Consider the following 16147-nt stretch of genomic DNA (forward strand, 5'->3'; position numbering starts at 1 on the left):
TGCAACTGTTTCTGTATTCTGTAAAAACAAAAACCAAAAAAAACCCTCCCCCTTTCTTAATTTTGATTTTGCTTTGGTTTTTTTTGTTTGTTTGTTTTGTTTTTTACTGAATAGAGGACATGGAATAGTTATAGCAAATAAGCATTCTGTGTGTTTGCTTTTGCCAAAGGTCAGTGATGGGGTGCATTTTGCTGCAATGGTGGCAGATTTAGAGAAATAGGTTGTGGCTTAAAGATTTAAAACAATTAAGAAGGTTACAGTGTAACTATTTTGGTACTAGAACCAGTTCATGCTGGCAGAAAAGACAATGGTTTATGGACTTGCATCCATTTTGTATTTTTGTAATATTTGTAAATATAAACTTTTTAAATTGTTGCAAAGATGGTTTCTTTTGTAAAATGTTTTCAAAGTTTACATTCAATCCAAGCCTTTGTATATTTTAGAGCTGTGCAACACTTTAAGTCTTGTATTTATTTTTAGTAAAAACAGTGACAGTTTCATTGTGAACCCCTTTCAAAAAAAGTGTCAGAAAAGTTTGATTACCTAGAAAGTGTGTATAGAAACTGAAAATAAATGTGACTGCAATTCAATAATCCCCCCTCTTTTCATTGTCCTATAACAAAATGTTATATCCTATCACATTTGAGTTGATAACTCCTATGATCTATGTGAATGCATTAAGTAGTACCCAGATACATTTTTTAATAATGTATATAATTTAGGGAAGTGACAGTGCCAGCTAAAAATAATTGCAATCCCTCTTGTCATAAGAGTCCCAAGGCACAAAGAGGTTTTTGTTTCCCCTACCTGAGGAAACCTCTGTAGAGTAATTTTTTTTTTCACTTTTTTGGAGGGGGAAGGTAGGGCAATTGGGGTTAAGTGACTTGCCCAAGGTCACACACAGAGCTAGTTTTTTTTGTTTTGGTGTTATGAGTCTGAGGCTGCATTTGAACTCAGGTCCTCCTGACTCCAGGGCTGGTGCTCTATTCATTGCACCACCTAGCCGCCCCTGTAAGTACCTTCTTTAATACTGAAATCAATTACCTGCTTGTAACCTTACTTTTCACAATATAACAGGAGTAAATTTATTGACTCAAGGAGAAAGAGCAAAACAAATCCATTAGTCCCAAAGATAACTACTGCAACTACCCAGTAATTTAGTCTCAAATACTGAAGGCAATTCTGACTGTGGCTCTCTACCAGTTTTATCTCAAGGGAATTTAACCTCAAAACCAGTAATATTCTTATCTATGTAGTGTATCACAATTTTAAGGGTGCTGTATCAGACCAGAAATATTGAGGCTACTACCAATGCCTTCACTCCTATAAGCTATTCACAAAAAAATTGCCCTGAAGTCTGGTCTCTTACACATGGTGACCAAAATCCCAGTATCTCTTCTCCTCTGACTGGGGGAATCAGTGTCCTTCACCGATAAGAACATTCTCCCATTTGTTCAGTGGCTAATAAGACACATCAAATTGTTTCCCAATTATTTCTTCTTCAGCATGTTTCAGGATTTTTTAAAGCACCCAAAGCTTTTATTATCTCTACTCCTTACTAATAATTCTTAATGTATTCATGTTCTCAGGATTGATATACCATTTTCCAAACTCAGCTCAAGGAGAGGATGTGATAAATATTTCAACATGGACTACCTAAATATTTAAGTAGATGACCTGAGCACCAGGAAGAACTGATTTCAAATTCCATATCTGACACATTCTGGCTATTTTCTTCTCAGGAAATCACTTAAGGTATCAGTGCTCTAAGCAACTCCCTAAATCTCTAAGTTGCAGAGAATGGACCAATCCGTTCTGGTGGAAGAAACTCCCTGATGTAGGAGTTCCCTTTATCAATGAGAACATGGGCCAAATCCCAACCTCTTCCCTCCCTCCCCCCACCCCAATCTAGAACTCTAAAAACTATGGAGAAAATAACATTTTTCAGCGTCTCCTTTCTTAGTACTTAGTGTGGTCATCTTTGATAGAAAGATGGGTGTATTTACCTTTAAATATTGTAGTCTTCCCCCTCAGAGGAACCTTCTGGTAGCAATGCTTCAAGTGATTACTCTTTTCTGTCTTGCTTACAGATGTAATGTAGTTGACACCCCTTTACAAACTGTAAATCAGGAAAACAGAAGTCACTGTGTCATCAGACAAAGTCTATGCAGGCTAAAAAACTTGAACTAGACCTCCTTAGCACTCCTACACTTGGCACTAAAATGTGGTTTTGCAATTGCTCGATCCTTATTTCATGCTCATTTATCCATTCTCCAAATGTGATCTATATGTCAGTTTATTATAGTTTAAAACTTGCAAATTTTATACGTTTGCTTCTGGTTCAATTAATAATAATAGCGATAAAGGTAGCGAGGTGGTCTTCAAACTGAGGCCTTTCTGACTTCAGTTCCAGTACCCAATCTAATATAACACATGGCTATGCAAATAACAGCTGAACCGTTCTTCCCAGTTATTCTGATGGCTTTTGCAATTTCAGGCAGAGACCAGTGAGATGAGTTGTATTCAGTTGTACCCTGGTGCCTCACTTCATTAGTTTCTAGATTAGAAATTTTGATTAGCAGTGACTTCTGGAAGCATCGAATGGGGATCCTATTCTGAATTCTATCTTCAGCTACACCAAAAAGCAGGACAAAACAAAATATGAAATGTGGCAATGGACTAAGATGGCATAATAAGAAAAGTAGCTACAAAAAAAATATTCCCCCAACAAGCCTGTGGCATGTTCTCCCATCAACACATAGGCTATCCCTAGGAAAAGAAGACATAAACAAAGCACATGAGGGCAGTAAGATGTGTAGGTGACAAACACATATGGCCAGGGCTATGGATTCCTCTAATGTTGCTGGGCTCCCTCTTCAGTATGTAGCCGGCTCACTTAGTTGTGGTCAGAGGTCGTGCTCCTTAAAGTCAGTGAAAACATTTCAGGTTATCGAAACCTGCAAACAGGTTATCTAAAAAGCAAAAGAAACTCAGAAGAAGCTCTGAAGCAGTGCGGAATCTCCGAAAAGTGGAGTTGGCTATTCAGAGTTTCTAGAACATCAGGTAAATCTTATTCTATGTACCGGAAGGATCTAAGATAGCTATCTAGGCTTATGCCCTAAATGACTACCTTTCTCTATGTCAGTCTGGAAAGTATGTGTCCCTGCTTTCTCAATGGTACCTCAAAATCTTTAACACTGACTCTCCAAATTCTAGACTGAGTGTCTCCTGGAAAAATCATTCCCCTCATTCCTTCTTGAAGATGTCATACTCCACAACTGCTCTGAGTCTAAATTACATCAAATTCTATTCCCTCTCCATGGCTATTTAAAGCCCACAAGGGGTAGGAATAATTTTAATTCATCTAGTGATATACGCCTTCATATTCAATATGAAAAAGCCCTCACATTTTGTAAAGGGAAAATAGGTATTAACACTGTGTTAACACATTAACGAATCATCAAATCTTCCTGCTACAGTCCCTCTTCCCTACCCCCCTTAAATATTTGCTGAACCTAGAAAATCAACCATGTTGTTTATGGGCACGTTTTTCTGGAATCTCAATTTTGAATAGCAGTCTACTGACATGGGCAGGATGAAGGATTGTCCTCTAAGAGATCTCTCCCAGTACTTTATGCCAAAGGGTTTCAGCAAAGTCCACATGACAGTTCTTAAACAATCTGGAAATGAACATTTTTTAGGAGGTCCAAGTCTACCAGCTGGTAAACCTAAGTGTTATGCTCCTACTCCAAATTCATGAACATACCATTTTAAGAAACAGATACTATTTTATAAAATTTTCACTTGTATTGGTTTTCAAAGATTAGCTCCAATCCAAGACAATGACGGCATAGGGATAGGGAAATCAAGCCTCTATCTTCAAAAGAAAAGCTTGGATTTCACAAAACAAAGACCTGGGGGGCCCAGGAGAGGTGGGGTGCTTGTCATATCTCTCTCCCATAAAAAGGCCCCTCTTCTGGACCATGCATGCAAACATGTTTCAGTCCTGGAGGGAAGATGAGGATTCCTCTGGGTCCTTAAACACAAAAGAAAAGCCAAATGGAGATTCAAATTCATACTTCAATAAGATTAACAGGTTATCTCAAAAGGAAATCAAACTCAGAAAAGGCTCTAAAGAGGTGTGGAACTTTGAAAAAAAAAAAAAAGATTAAACACTTACTGTTAAACATCGGTTATTCAAGGTTCCTAGACCATAGGGCAAATCTTATTCTATGTACCTGTAGTGCATGAGGATTTAAGATAGCAGTGGAGACTCATGTCATAGTAAGAGAAGTAGTCTAGGTCTGCTAAAAAAAAGTTAAAATAGATGAACTCTTAAATACTCTAGGGTCTAGGCAAATTGCTAACCACCAGAATTTTAAGGGTACAACATTCATACTATTCATACTAACTTTGATACTCATAATTAGTACAGTAATACAATGGATAGAAATATAAAAGCATTAGTCCTATAAGTTATCTCATAGAGATTGGTCTGAATTTTAAAGGAAATAAACCAGAAGACTAACTGTACAATTTACAGTATAAAACAAAAGAAGAAAAAATGCTAATTTTTCTCCAGGAGATCTCTGCAATGAAATCCCAAGTTGAAATCTACAAGAAATCCCAGTTGCAGAATTATTTCAGTGGGTCCCTATACAAATGTAGGGCATCCCAAATATATTTCTGATTAAGCCTCCACAAGATATCACTCCTCTAAGTTACCTCCCCAACTCTGTACTCACAAGCTTGCAGATTACATCTCCTCAGGATTCCACAGTATATTTTGTGGGTGCCTTCCCTACACCCCTCCAGAAGTATTTGAAAGTAAAACAATGTCCCAGCTTTTCTAGAGATGTAGTCATACCAAATCATACACTTAGCACAATTCAATTTCTCATGATCCCAAATAAAGTCCAAAGACAGACTAGGATTTGAATCTGGAAGTAAGGAACACAAGAAAGGATAACACATTTGCAGCTGGTATTATGTACCTTCCACAATTTGCTAGGACTGAGCCTGAAAGCCTCCGAGTACCAGCTTCCGTATCTGTTTTCTGCATTGTTTTTATGAGAAATTCTTAGAGCTGGAAACACTGGTTGGTGGTGGAAGCCTAAAGCAGTGGCTCTCCACGTTTTTGTTCTATTGGCCCTTTTCAGCAACAATGACAGCAAAAAGGCGTCCTGAACAGGATGATTTAACATACTATTTTTCAGATGTATTCATTAAATGGTTGCAATAACTACAATGATAACTTTTGCCTGTAAAATCTTCAAATTAAAAATTACATTATGTAATTATAATATATAAAAATGATGAAAATTTAAAAATTATATAAATAATACAATACAAATATTGTATTGAGACATTCTGTAAGAATCAAAAGTAATCCAGTAAGAGCTTATAAATTTACTATTGTCTGTAAGACTTCATATGAAATATTTCAATTTATAAATTTTATTGAATATAAGTATTTAATCTATTTAGTGAAATAAGTTATAATTTGGACATTTAAATATGTAATAATCACACGTAAAATTAATTTCAATGTTACACATTTTTATTTGAACAAAGGCTTCCAATATTTGGCTCAACACCAGACCAACACAATCTTAAATTTGCTTGTGTATCAAGTTTATTTTTGAATTTTAATTTAAAACAAGAATAAAGTAAAAATGCTCATGTATAAACATGTGGTAGAAAGTAGAAGGATAGTTTTATAATTTTATAAACTCTTCTGAAAAAAATTCATTTTGTAATTTTTAGCCACCTAACCAATCCACAAATATGACATTACTTTATAAAAAATTTAATTTTCTATTGACTGACAAGCCTTGTTTTAAACAATAAATATATTTAAAGTACAACTGCATATATTGCTTAATTTTTAACAATGTTTTTATGTGTGTGTATTTATTTTATATGCTTAGTGTATATGTACTATATGTCTATCTGTATCTATATATACTAACCTTTGCAAGGAAAGAATCTCTTCAGAAGTGACTTTCTTTTCTTCTGCCACTGATATTCCCATAGATGGTATATTGACCAACTAACAAGTATTACCTGCCAGTTCATTTAATAAACTTCCATATAAAAAAACAGTCACATAAGTGGAGAATAAGTTTAAATTGGAAAACAATACTGAAATTCGAAGCAATATACAATTTTCTTCTGTAGGATATCTGTGATGGTCCATAATGGTTTCTAGATGGATTGTAATGTACATGACGAGTGGTCATAGATTTTAGACAACCTGACACCTTGCACCGCAAGATAACAAGTGTCTGTAACATTTTGATCACATATTACACAGCTGTTGAGATATAATTACAGGGTAACAGAAAGGAACTACTCTGGTACACTATATAGAATGTAAATGAGGGTATTGCTCATGCATCTATCTGTTGGGAATCTGTTTGTACTAGAATGGAATCCTTGTGGAGGTTTGGAAACAACTTGATTACAGGTTGAGAAACTGCAAGAGCATGTTGCAATTAGTCAGAAATGGTCACAATTTGATGTAATTGCTGCATGAACACCAAAACCATCATACACATGGTCATGAAAGTTTTAAGTCACTGAAGAAGCAAACCTATAATATTCTAAACACACACATGCTTGTTGTCACAGAGGGACAATAAATTTGTAACATAATTTGGCAATTTACTGTTACCATTAAAGAACCTCAGGGATTTGTGAACCACTAAATGAGAACTACTGGTCTAGAGACTTATTACAATCAATAAACAAAAAATTTGTTGAGTACTTATTAAGGTGATATGAGGGGAAAAGAATAAATGCACTGTCCAAGATGATATCTGAGAAATCTGAAGGTCAAAGCAGAAAGTCTTACTACTCTTAACTTCCATTCCCCCATGGTGCACCAAATCATGAGAAATATTCTTGTTACCTGTCTGATCAAATGAGAATTTTTTTTTCTCTATCCCCTAAAGAAAGGGTATTTTGTAGTGTTTTTAATCAACCTGGAAAAAGCAGGATAAAATAAAATCATTCCAAAGGAGAGAAACACCACTCCGACTCATTCTACATACATAAGATAGGAAATACATAAACTCTATGTTACACAAATATCCACCAATTTTAAAATTTGTTTATATGTAATATGTGTGTTCCATGTAAGATATGTATATCTTTACAAGTTGTGGAAATATTTAGACTCACAGTTCATGAGAAGCATGGATAGATATCTCTGGAGTCTGGTCTACCCCCTCTCCAAGGAAGATTGGGTTGTGCAAAGGGGCCATGAAACTGGGCGTTCCTTTCTCTGGTCTCCAAAAGGATAATGGACTAGAATTATACATGCTTCCTCAAATGTTGCTGTTCTAGGGTTTCAGTGGTTGATAATCCTTACGGTTATACTTTCCAACTTAGTCCCTCCCCACCAAATCCTGGTTATACCAAGAAACCAAAGTCACTCTCTCCACCACTTAGGAGCCTCTCCTTCCACATACACAGTAGTATTCAAAATGTCCCGGGCTTGGACATAAACCTAGTTAAATACATTTTCACTTTAAAAGTTTGATTTCTGGGGCAGCTAGGTGATGCAGTGAGTACACCCCCAGTCCTGGAGTCAGGAGGACCTGAATTCAAATCCAACCTCAGGCACTTAGAACAATTACTAGGCATGTGACCTTGGGCAAGTCACTTAACTCCAATTGCCCTCCAAAAAGCAAAAAAAAAAAAAAGTTTGAGTTCTTTTCCTCCACTTACATGTTCCCATTATCATTAGAAGAGCTCCATTAAACTCCATTTACTTAAGATATTTGGTATAAACTGAGTTTTAAGGTCTCTTCATTCTTCATTCACGAGAAATGAAGTAATGTGACCTGGCAAATTAGTAAAATGAAGCTCTTCCTGTCATTTGTATAGAGGTGAATCCTTTCATTTGATTGATATTTTATTTTTTATCAAAGTTTTGTTAAGAAATTCTTTTAAAATGCACTGCTAAATCACTTCCTCTTTAAAATGTATGTTTATTTTTTTTAAATAGATATCACTCTATGGACATCACATTCAAGAAGGGATTATTATGGGGAATGAACCTTGTAATTTCGTAAGAGTAGACTCCAAGCAGAAATTAACTTCACTAAAGTAGATGGGCAACTCTTCTGTATGTATAGTCATATAGAGCTGCCTGCGAAACTAAGATGCTAAATGACTTGCTCAATTTCACCCAATAATGTGACCATACATTTGTTTTTCTTCCTCTAGTACCATGGCAGCAGTATCTTACATACCTTATGGTGAACTATGGCCTTAATACATATAAAATCGACTAGTACGTCTTCTTCTTTGCTTCCTTGATTGTCTTATTGCCATATTGTCTAATCTGACATTCCAGTAATATGGAATCTACATTAGGCCAAAGGGTAACAAAATTGCTTTAACTGTTGGGATTTTCTCAATGACTTTAACGTGTTTGTGCTTTTGTGTCAACCTGCCTTTGGTAGCAATTTTCTCTTCTTTACCATAATCTCTGGCAGAGGCATCACACACAGGGCTTACAAACTCCTTTAAAACGTAATCGGGAAACATTTAGCCAAAAAAATGAAGTTATAGGAGAACACAGACAATGCTAATAGGTGATTTTCTAGTCAATATTTGGCCTCTATGTCCAGTTTAGTGTGTTTCCCCTCCTCCCCAGTTGAGTTTGATATCACTAAGGGAACAACTTTATATCTATCCACATGCGTGTGTGTGTTTATTTTAAAAGAAGTCGTTATTGTGTTATTTTTCGTTCCGCATTCTCCAGGTATGGCTTGCCTTATGAATTCACGTGTCACCCTTGCACAAGGGGCCATGCTGATCTCCGTACTGTGCCCATTTTGGCACATGTGTGCAAACCCTTGTTCCCTTTTCTGGGGGCACGTCAGCGCTCCTTCATCCTCACATCTGCGGAAAGTCCCTCTACAGGAAGCTTCTTTCCCTTACTGGGTTGGCCGGGACTCCGGGACTACAGAGCTTAAGATTTATCGCCGTTTCCGGCCCATGGGCCTCAGTTGCTGCTGTTACGGTGAGTCTCCACGAGGGAGGTCCATCCCCGAAGTGTCCGGAGCGCGGCGGCTCTTCCTCCTCAGAGTCGGCTGCTGATGCTTTCCTCCCTCCAGCAACCGAACGTTCGCCCCGCGGACGGGCCCTGGGTCCGGGTTCCTCCCGGGACGGAACACCAGCGCCCAAGCCGGGGCCTTCTCCTCCCGTCCTGGCCGTCTTCCCTCGCGGGCTGGGAGCTCCGGAGGCCGGGCCTGTCTTCGCGCCCCCAGGGTTCAGGCACAGGGTGAACGTTCGCCGAGCCTGCCGGGCGGAATTGCAGCTTCCGGAGGGCAGGGAGGCCGGGCCGGGCCCCCTCCCCCACGACGTCTTCCTGTCCCCGCCCATCGCAGACGCCTTCCACCTAGCGGGGATTCTTGAACGCTCGGGGGGGGGGGGGTCGGTTAAAAGGCGTGTGGGCTTCACGCGTCTCGCGTCAGGGCGGGGCCATTTCTGCTGCGTTACGGCCAGCCCTCCCTGGCCGCTGACGTCATCCCCCCCCAGCCCGGGTAAGGGACGCCGCCCGCGAGGGTCCGGCTCGCCGATCCGCGCCGCCGGGCCACAGGCCGGTCATCGGGGACATTTTGAACAAGCGAGTCTTCAGCTTCTCCATTAGTGCGGTCCCAGTTACTGAGACCCTGCCTGCGTTATGGGAAGTCCCTTCTTTCTGGGAGTAACAGCGGCGTGCGGGGGAAGGGGCCGGAAGACTCGGGTAATCAGTCTCTAGGGACGCCAGCAAGGACGGAGGGGCGGGAGGCTGAGGCTGCGCGGTGCAAAGCAGGACTCACTTCCGGTTTCCGCCTCTGCCCGGAAGGCGCCGTTCCAACTGCGCGCCACTGCGCAGCCGCACAAATTTAAAAGAGTTTGGCGTTCCCTCCTCCCCCCCTCCCCCCGCCCGTCCAGCCGCTTCCGTTTCAACGCCATCTTCAAGCCCCACCCACCCGTGCCAACGGACACCAGAGCCGGTGGCAGTGCGGAGACCGCGCCGGGGCGGCAGCGTACGGGGCGCCGGCGTCTAGCCATGTCTGAGGAGCAAGGTAAAGCGGTGCTGCGGCCTTCTGACCGGGCGGGGGGGCGGGCGGGGGGGGGGCAAGTCTTTCCTCTTTCCCGGCCGCGGCCCCAGGGAAGGGAAGGGAAGGAAAACGCTCCGTCATCGCCATCGCCGTACAAAGAGGCTGGTCAGCTCCCGCCTCCTTCTTGGGCGCCACTCTGGATTGGCCAGTCCGCGAAGGGGGGGTGTGTCGCGGCCGCCGATTGGCCCGGAGTGCGCTGGGTGGTTTGGTGGGGTCTCGCACCCTGATGGTTTGTCCCTTCCACCTTCCCGGCTCCCTGCTACTCCCAGGGTTGGAGAGGGCGACACCGGGAACAGAGCCGGAGCCGGAGCCGGAGCGGGAGGGAGATGGAAGTGCGCCTGCGCGCCGTGTTCCCGTGGGGGGGTGGCGGAGAGAGGAGGGGGAGGCTCTAAGCTGGCCAGACAAGGCCCCCCCCCCCCCCCACGGCGCCCAGGCGCAGGCCCCCCCCCCCGGCGGCCCCGCCCCCCCCCCCCCCCCCGGGCGCCCCCGCCGCGGCCCCCGCCCCGCCCCCCGCCGGCCCCCCCCCCCCCCCGTCCGGGAGCGCCCGGGCTCGGTGCCTCGTGTTCGGTCACGGCCCCCCAAGCCTCTCGGTGCGCCGGGGAGTCGGGGACTCTCCTCGCCGAGTCGGCCTCCTCCGCGCCGGGCACGCACCGGCCTTTTGGGCGATCCGGTCACGTGACCGATGGTCGGGAGAGATGTGACAAAGGAAGGGGGGCACGTGACCCTGTACGAGTCACCCCGCCCGGCTCAGCAGGGGGGGGGGGGGGGGGGGGGGGGGGGGGGGGCGGGGGCCCCGCCGCGGGCCCCCCGCCGGGGGGGGGGGGGGGGGGGGGGGAGATGCGCAGGGCGGCGGCCCGGGGCCCCGACAGAGGCCTCCCAGTTGGGATGAGAAAGCAGGCCCGCGGAGGGGCGGCGGCAGACCCGGCAGCGCCCAGGCCGATCCGCCCTCCGCGCACCAGGGCGAGGGGCGTTGGGCCCCCTTTGTCTGGCTGCGGAGTCTTTCCCGGATGGCCGGGTCGGGGTCCCGCGGCCAGTGGCGGCCGGAGGCTCGCGGCTCCGGGAGTGGGAGTGCAGACGCGGACGTCCGCGGACCCGGGGACCCATCAGGGCCTGTCCGGCTCCGGATTCGCGGCCCTGCCTCCTGGAAGCGAGGCTCCCCTCGTGAGGCTCATCGGCCGCGCCTCCCGCCTCGGTCAGGGAAGGTTAGAGTGCAGACGCGGGCCAGACCGCGCGGAGTCCGAGAAGCCTGCCAGCTGCGATGTTCGGATGACGTCACGAACGCCGCACGGATGGGGGGGGGCGCCCCCAAACCATGAAACCGGTGCCCCCGCAGTCCGGGGCTACGCCTCCGCCAGGCGCCGCGTCCCTTGCATTCCCGTTGGACCTCAGACTGGCTGGCTGCGCGGCCTTCGGCGTGCCTCAGTTTCCTCATCTGTAGAGTGCGCCGGAGGAGGAAACAGCCAACCGCTCTAGTACTTTTGCCGAGGAAACCCCAGTGGGCGTCCCGTGGCCAGACGCTCCAGAGCCGCAGCCACAGCGATAAATGCGGAGTGATCGCATGTGCAAAGGAGAGGTCCGGCCAGAGGGAGGAAAGAGCCCCGCAGGGGGCTCCCGCGTTCCGAGTCAGTCCTGTCACTAAGAGGGTGTGCCCTGTGAAAGAAGATCGTTTGGGAAAGCCCAGCTGTTTGTGTGTCCGCGCATTACCCGCACAGAGGCTTCGATAGAGATGGGGAAGCCGTGCGCAATGCCGTCCGGACGACTCTCTGGGCAGTGACGACACCGCGCTTCTTTCCGGCCATGTGATGCTGTTCCTCATTCCAGAAACCCTGAGAATTCTTTGTGCCCTCCTGCAGTGTGTGCGCGCGCACAGGCACACACATGTGCAGGCAAATATGTGCTTGTGTGTACATGCGCACGCACAACGTACACATGCACATGTGTTTGGTTAGGCCTGCTCCAAACGATGCTTCCCGTTGTTAACTTGAAAGCCATTTTTGCTTCATTCTGCAGTATTCTGGTTCCTATGATGGTCGAATGTGGCGGTCTCACAGTGAATGAAGAGGGTGTACTAAACAAATCTCGCCAGATCTTTCCCATTTTGGGCCTTTCTTGTCCTCTTCCTCCCGCAGTGACCTGGCAGAACCGGTCTCTGGCCACCTTGTGAATTTCCGTGTCCCTCCACCGCAGTTTGCGCTTTAATCCCAGCGGCTCCTTCCGGTTTGGCAGAGGGGAGGTCTCAATGTCTAACATAGGTCTGGGGACCGCCTGCTTAGAGATGATAGAATTGAGAGCCTGGAAGCTAATGAGACCACCAGTAGAAAAAGTATAGGGGAGATTTCTGCGCTGAGCTAGCCTGGAGCATGAGGAACAAGAGGCGCCCAAGAATGTTCCAGAGGGAGAGGCTAAGAGTATCAAATGCCACTGAAAAGTTAAGAATAAGGATTGAGAAAAGGCCGTCAGACTTTGGTGCCGTCAGAGAGAGCAATTTCATTTAATTGTTAAGAGATTGGTATAAACACTTTTGTATATAAAGAATCTTTACCTCTTTCTCTGGTGTCCTAGGAATATGGGACTGGTAGGGGTCTGACTGGGTCAGAGGCTGTGCCTGGCTAAGTGACTTTTTGAGCAGAATTCTGAATTGCTTTCAGAATGGCTATAAATGGGGAGGTTGGAAATTGGACTTCAAGGTTTTGAGAGTTGAGTAAGAGGAAAGGAGGTGAGGGTAACAAGTCTAGACACTGTTTGGTCTCTTCCAGCGCTGAGGCTCCATAGTTGTAGGCTGTTATTTTTTTCAAATTTTTATTTTAGACTCAAACACCAGAACAGAAATATAGATTAGAGAAAGGAAACAAAAACATTATAAACTTAACTATAAAGTTAGGGAAAAAAGCATGTCCTCTACATTGCAAAACATAAGAGAGGATTCAAAATATGTAACAATAGATATTCATTCCAAGAAAGCCTATGTGATAAAGAATACTCATTGTACGGAGAGTTGTCCAGCTTTTCTTTGCTTCCTTGTGAGTTTTCTTTCGTTCTCTGCTGTGCACTTTTTTACTTTGTTCTTTTTTTCTCCCTCCCCCTAGAAGCCTATAATAAAGTTCAGACATGTTTCTCTATAGCTATAGATTTATACATATATATATGTATATATATATATATATATATATATATATATACACACACACATACATATATAGACATATACTTTTCCAAACCTATTCTACTCCTGATTTTTTTTATGTATGATTATATCTCATGTTTTCTATCCCTTTTACCTCCTCTACTTCTGTCCACTACCTTGCCCTCCTGTGACTTGCCTACCCTCCTCCAAGGATCCCTTTCCTAACCTCCCATTCCCATAAACCTATACCGCCATTTTAGGTATTCCCTCACCCTCCCCTTTAAAGATCCCTCCCTTGTCCTCTCTCCCTTCCGTATGGCCCTACCGTTTTAGTGCTTCTGAATTTAGAAGACTTTTATACTCTTCTAAATATGTATGTATTGTTCTCTCTTAAACCCATTCCCAATGAAAGCATTTTACCAGAACTACCAGCCCTCCTCCCCTTGTAATTCCTCTGTATCTATTCTTCCTTTTGCAGCTCAAATAATTACTCTTTTAAGCTGTTCCTAAATGGTCTTACTTTTCAAATGCAGGTCATTCTCAGGTTTACCCCAATCTTTCTTAGAAACTACCTGATTATTGATAAGAATCTTAAACATCCATTTTATATTTTACATATATAAAAAGTAAACAGTCCTTATGGGTCCCTTATATTCAGTCTTTTGTTATATGCCTTATATTTCTCTTGGTTTTTATATGTTGAATCTTTTATTAAGTTCAATATTTTTTTTAACCAAGTCTTTAAAGTCTGAGAATTTGTCAAATGTCCATTTTTTTTTTCCCATTCAGGATAATACTTAACTTTGCAGGGTATGATATTTTTGGCCAGAGCCCCAATTCTTTTGCTCTCCGATATGTTGTGTTCCTACACCTCAGGTCCTTTAATGTCTCTGCTGCTAGGTCTTGTGTAATTCTAATTGTGGCACCATCATATTTAAATTGCTTTAATCTTGATGCTTTTAATATTTTTTTCCTTGAGCTGGGGGTTTCAGAATGTGACTATGACATTCCTATGAGTTTTCCTCATAGGATCTCTTTTAAGTGGTGATAGATGGATTTTTTCTAGTTCTACTCCTTCCCATCCCATGCTTCTGGACAATTTTCTTTTATTATTTTTTGTATCGTGTCAAGATTATTTTTTTGATTGTAATTTTCAGTTAGTCCAATTATTTTTACATTTTCTCTTTTTCACCTGTTTTCCAAATCTGTTGTTTTTTCTTATAAGATGTTTCCCTTTCTCTTCTGTTTTTTTTTTTCTTTTTGGAGGGGGTAGGGCAGTTGGGGTTATGTGACTTGCCCAAGGTCACACGGCTAGTTTTGTGTTAAGTATCTAAGGCCGGATTTGAACCCAGGTCCTCCTGGCTCCAGGGTGGGTGCTCTATTCACTGTGCCACTTAGGTGCCCCTCTCCTGTTTTTTCATTATTCATATTTTGTTTAATCATTTCTTGATGTCTCATGATTTCACTTGCTTCACTTTGCCCAATACCAATTTTCAAGGTGTCATTTTCTTCCTTAAGATTCTGGATCTTCTTTTCTAATTGGTTAACTTTCTTTTTATACTTTATACTTCTTTTTTCTTGGATTATTCTTATTTTCTTTCTTAGTTTTTCCTCCATCTCTGTCTTTGATTTGTGAGGTCTTTTTTAAGATCCTCTGTGAATCCTTTTTGGTCAGGTGTCCATTTGACATTGCTCTTTGGGGCATTCTTTACTTCAATAGTCTCCTCTGAAGATGAACTGGCCATCTCTGATCCCATAGTAGGTTTTTATGGTTGAATTCTTTCTCCTTTGCCTGTGCATTTTTTCGTGGTAATATACTAATTCTTTTTAGTCACCTCTAGCCCCCTGAGGTATTGGAAATGGTGCGTCTTGCCCCAGATCTTCAGTTCTTCCCTCTAGACTGAAACCAAAGCCAAACCTCCAACCTCCTGTAAGTGCCCACAGCCAGGGGCTTTCTGTCTTAAACTGCTTCTGCACTCACAGGGCGTGTGCTGGTCTCTTCTCACTGTTCTCACCCTATCACTTTTTCCCAACTAGGTCTGGCGTTCCTGATCACCAGAGATTCCCTTGGGCTCAGACACCGAACTCTCCTCGGTATCCCAGGAGTAAAAGTTGTGGTGGCTGAGGCAGAGGCAGCCTCTCGAGGTTACCACTTGTTGTTTTATGGGCTTATTGCTTGCTGTGAAAAGGGCTTTTCACAGGGACCAAACCTCTTCTGGGGATTTTTCTTCTGATCTTCTCAAATTGTCCCAAGAGGACCCCATTATGCCCATGTTCTTATCTATCTCCACCCAGACTTTGTTCTCCATAAGGTGCTATTTTAACTCTTTTGTGGGGGAAAATCTTGAGAGCTGGGAAGTTTCTGACCTGCCATCTTCCCAGAATCCCCTCCCCTAGAGACTGTTTTAAAATCCAAATGTTGAGAGCCTATGACTTTATGAGTATTTTATCATTATTGTACCACAACTTATTTATAAAATGTATCATTTATTTTCATAACTGGCATTAAAATGTATTTATTTAGTGATGACTTAAAAGTAATGAAGACTGTAAAATCTATTTAGAAAATATTTAACATAAGTTTCTTTTTTCCTTTTTTTCAATTTATTCATTCATTTATTTATTTTTAGTATTCAGCATTCATTTCCACAAGATTTTGACTTATAAATTTTCTCCCCGTCTTTCCCCTACCTCCCACCCCAAGATAGCGAACCTACTGAATACTCCTTCCCCCAATTTGTTCTCTCTTATATCCTCCCCTATGTCCCCCCAACTTTCTAGTAGGGCAAGATGGATTTCTATACCCCAGTGCCTGTATTGTAAGATAAGTTTCTCAATGGTCCTTAACACAGCAAGGAAATTGTAGCATTGTAATTGTTACATAAATCATTTTAGATAA

General features: G+C 43.2%; 1 protein-coding gene across 1 annotated transcript in view; it reads left to right on the top strand.

The window, feature by feature from the left end:
- Positions 1 to 8239: 8239 nt before the first annotated feature.
- The window catches only part of BEND2 (BEN domain containing 2), a 47462-nt gene continuing 39554 nt past the window's right edge, over positions 8240 to 16147 (top strand). The window contains exons 1-4 of the mRNA XM_069100501.1: positions 8240 to 8267; positions 8777 to 9037; positions 9132 to 9643; positions 9779 to 10088. Of these exons, the coding sequence (XP_068956602.1) occupies positions 8240 to 8267; positions 8777 to 9037; positions 9132 to 9643; positions 9779 to 10088 (1111 nt within the window). The remainder of the gene's footprint in view (positions 8268 to 8776; positions 9038 to 9131; positions 9644 to 9778; positions 10089 to 16147) is intronic.

This window comes from Petaurus breviceps, unplaced genomic scaffold (genome assembly GCF_028583685.1).
Source record: "Petaurus breviceps papuanus isolate PSGF00001 unplaced genomic scaffold, PetGlider_PUasm1.0 419, whole genome shotgun sequence".
Lineage (NCBI taxonomy): Eukaryota > Metazoa > Chordata > Mammalia > Diprotodontia > Petauridae > Petaurus > Petaurus breviceps.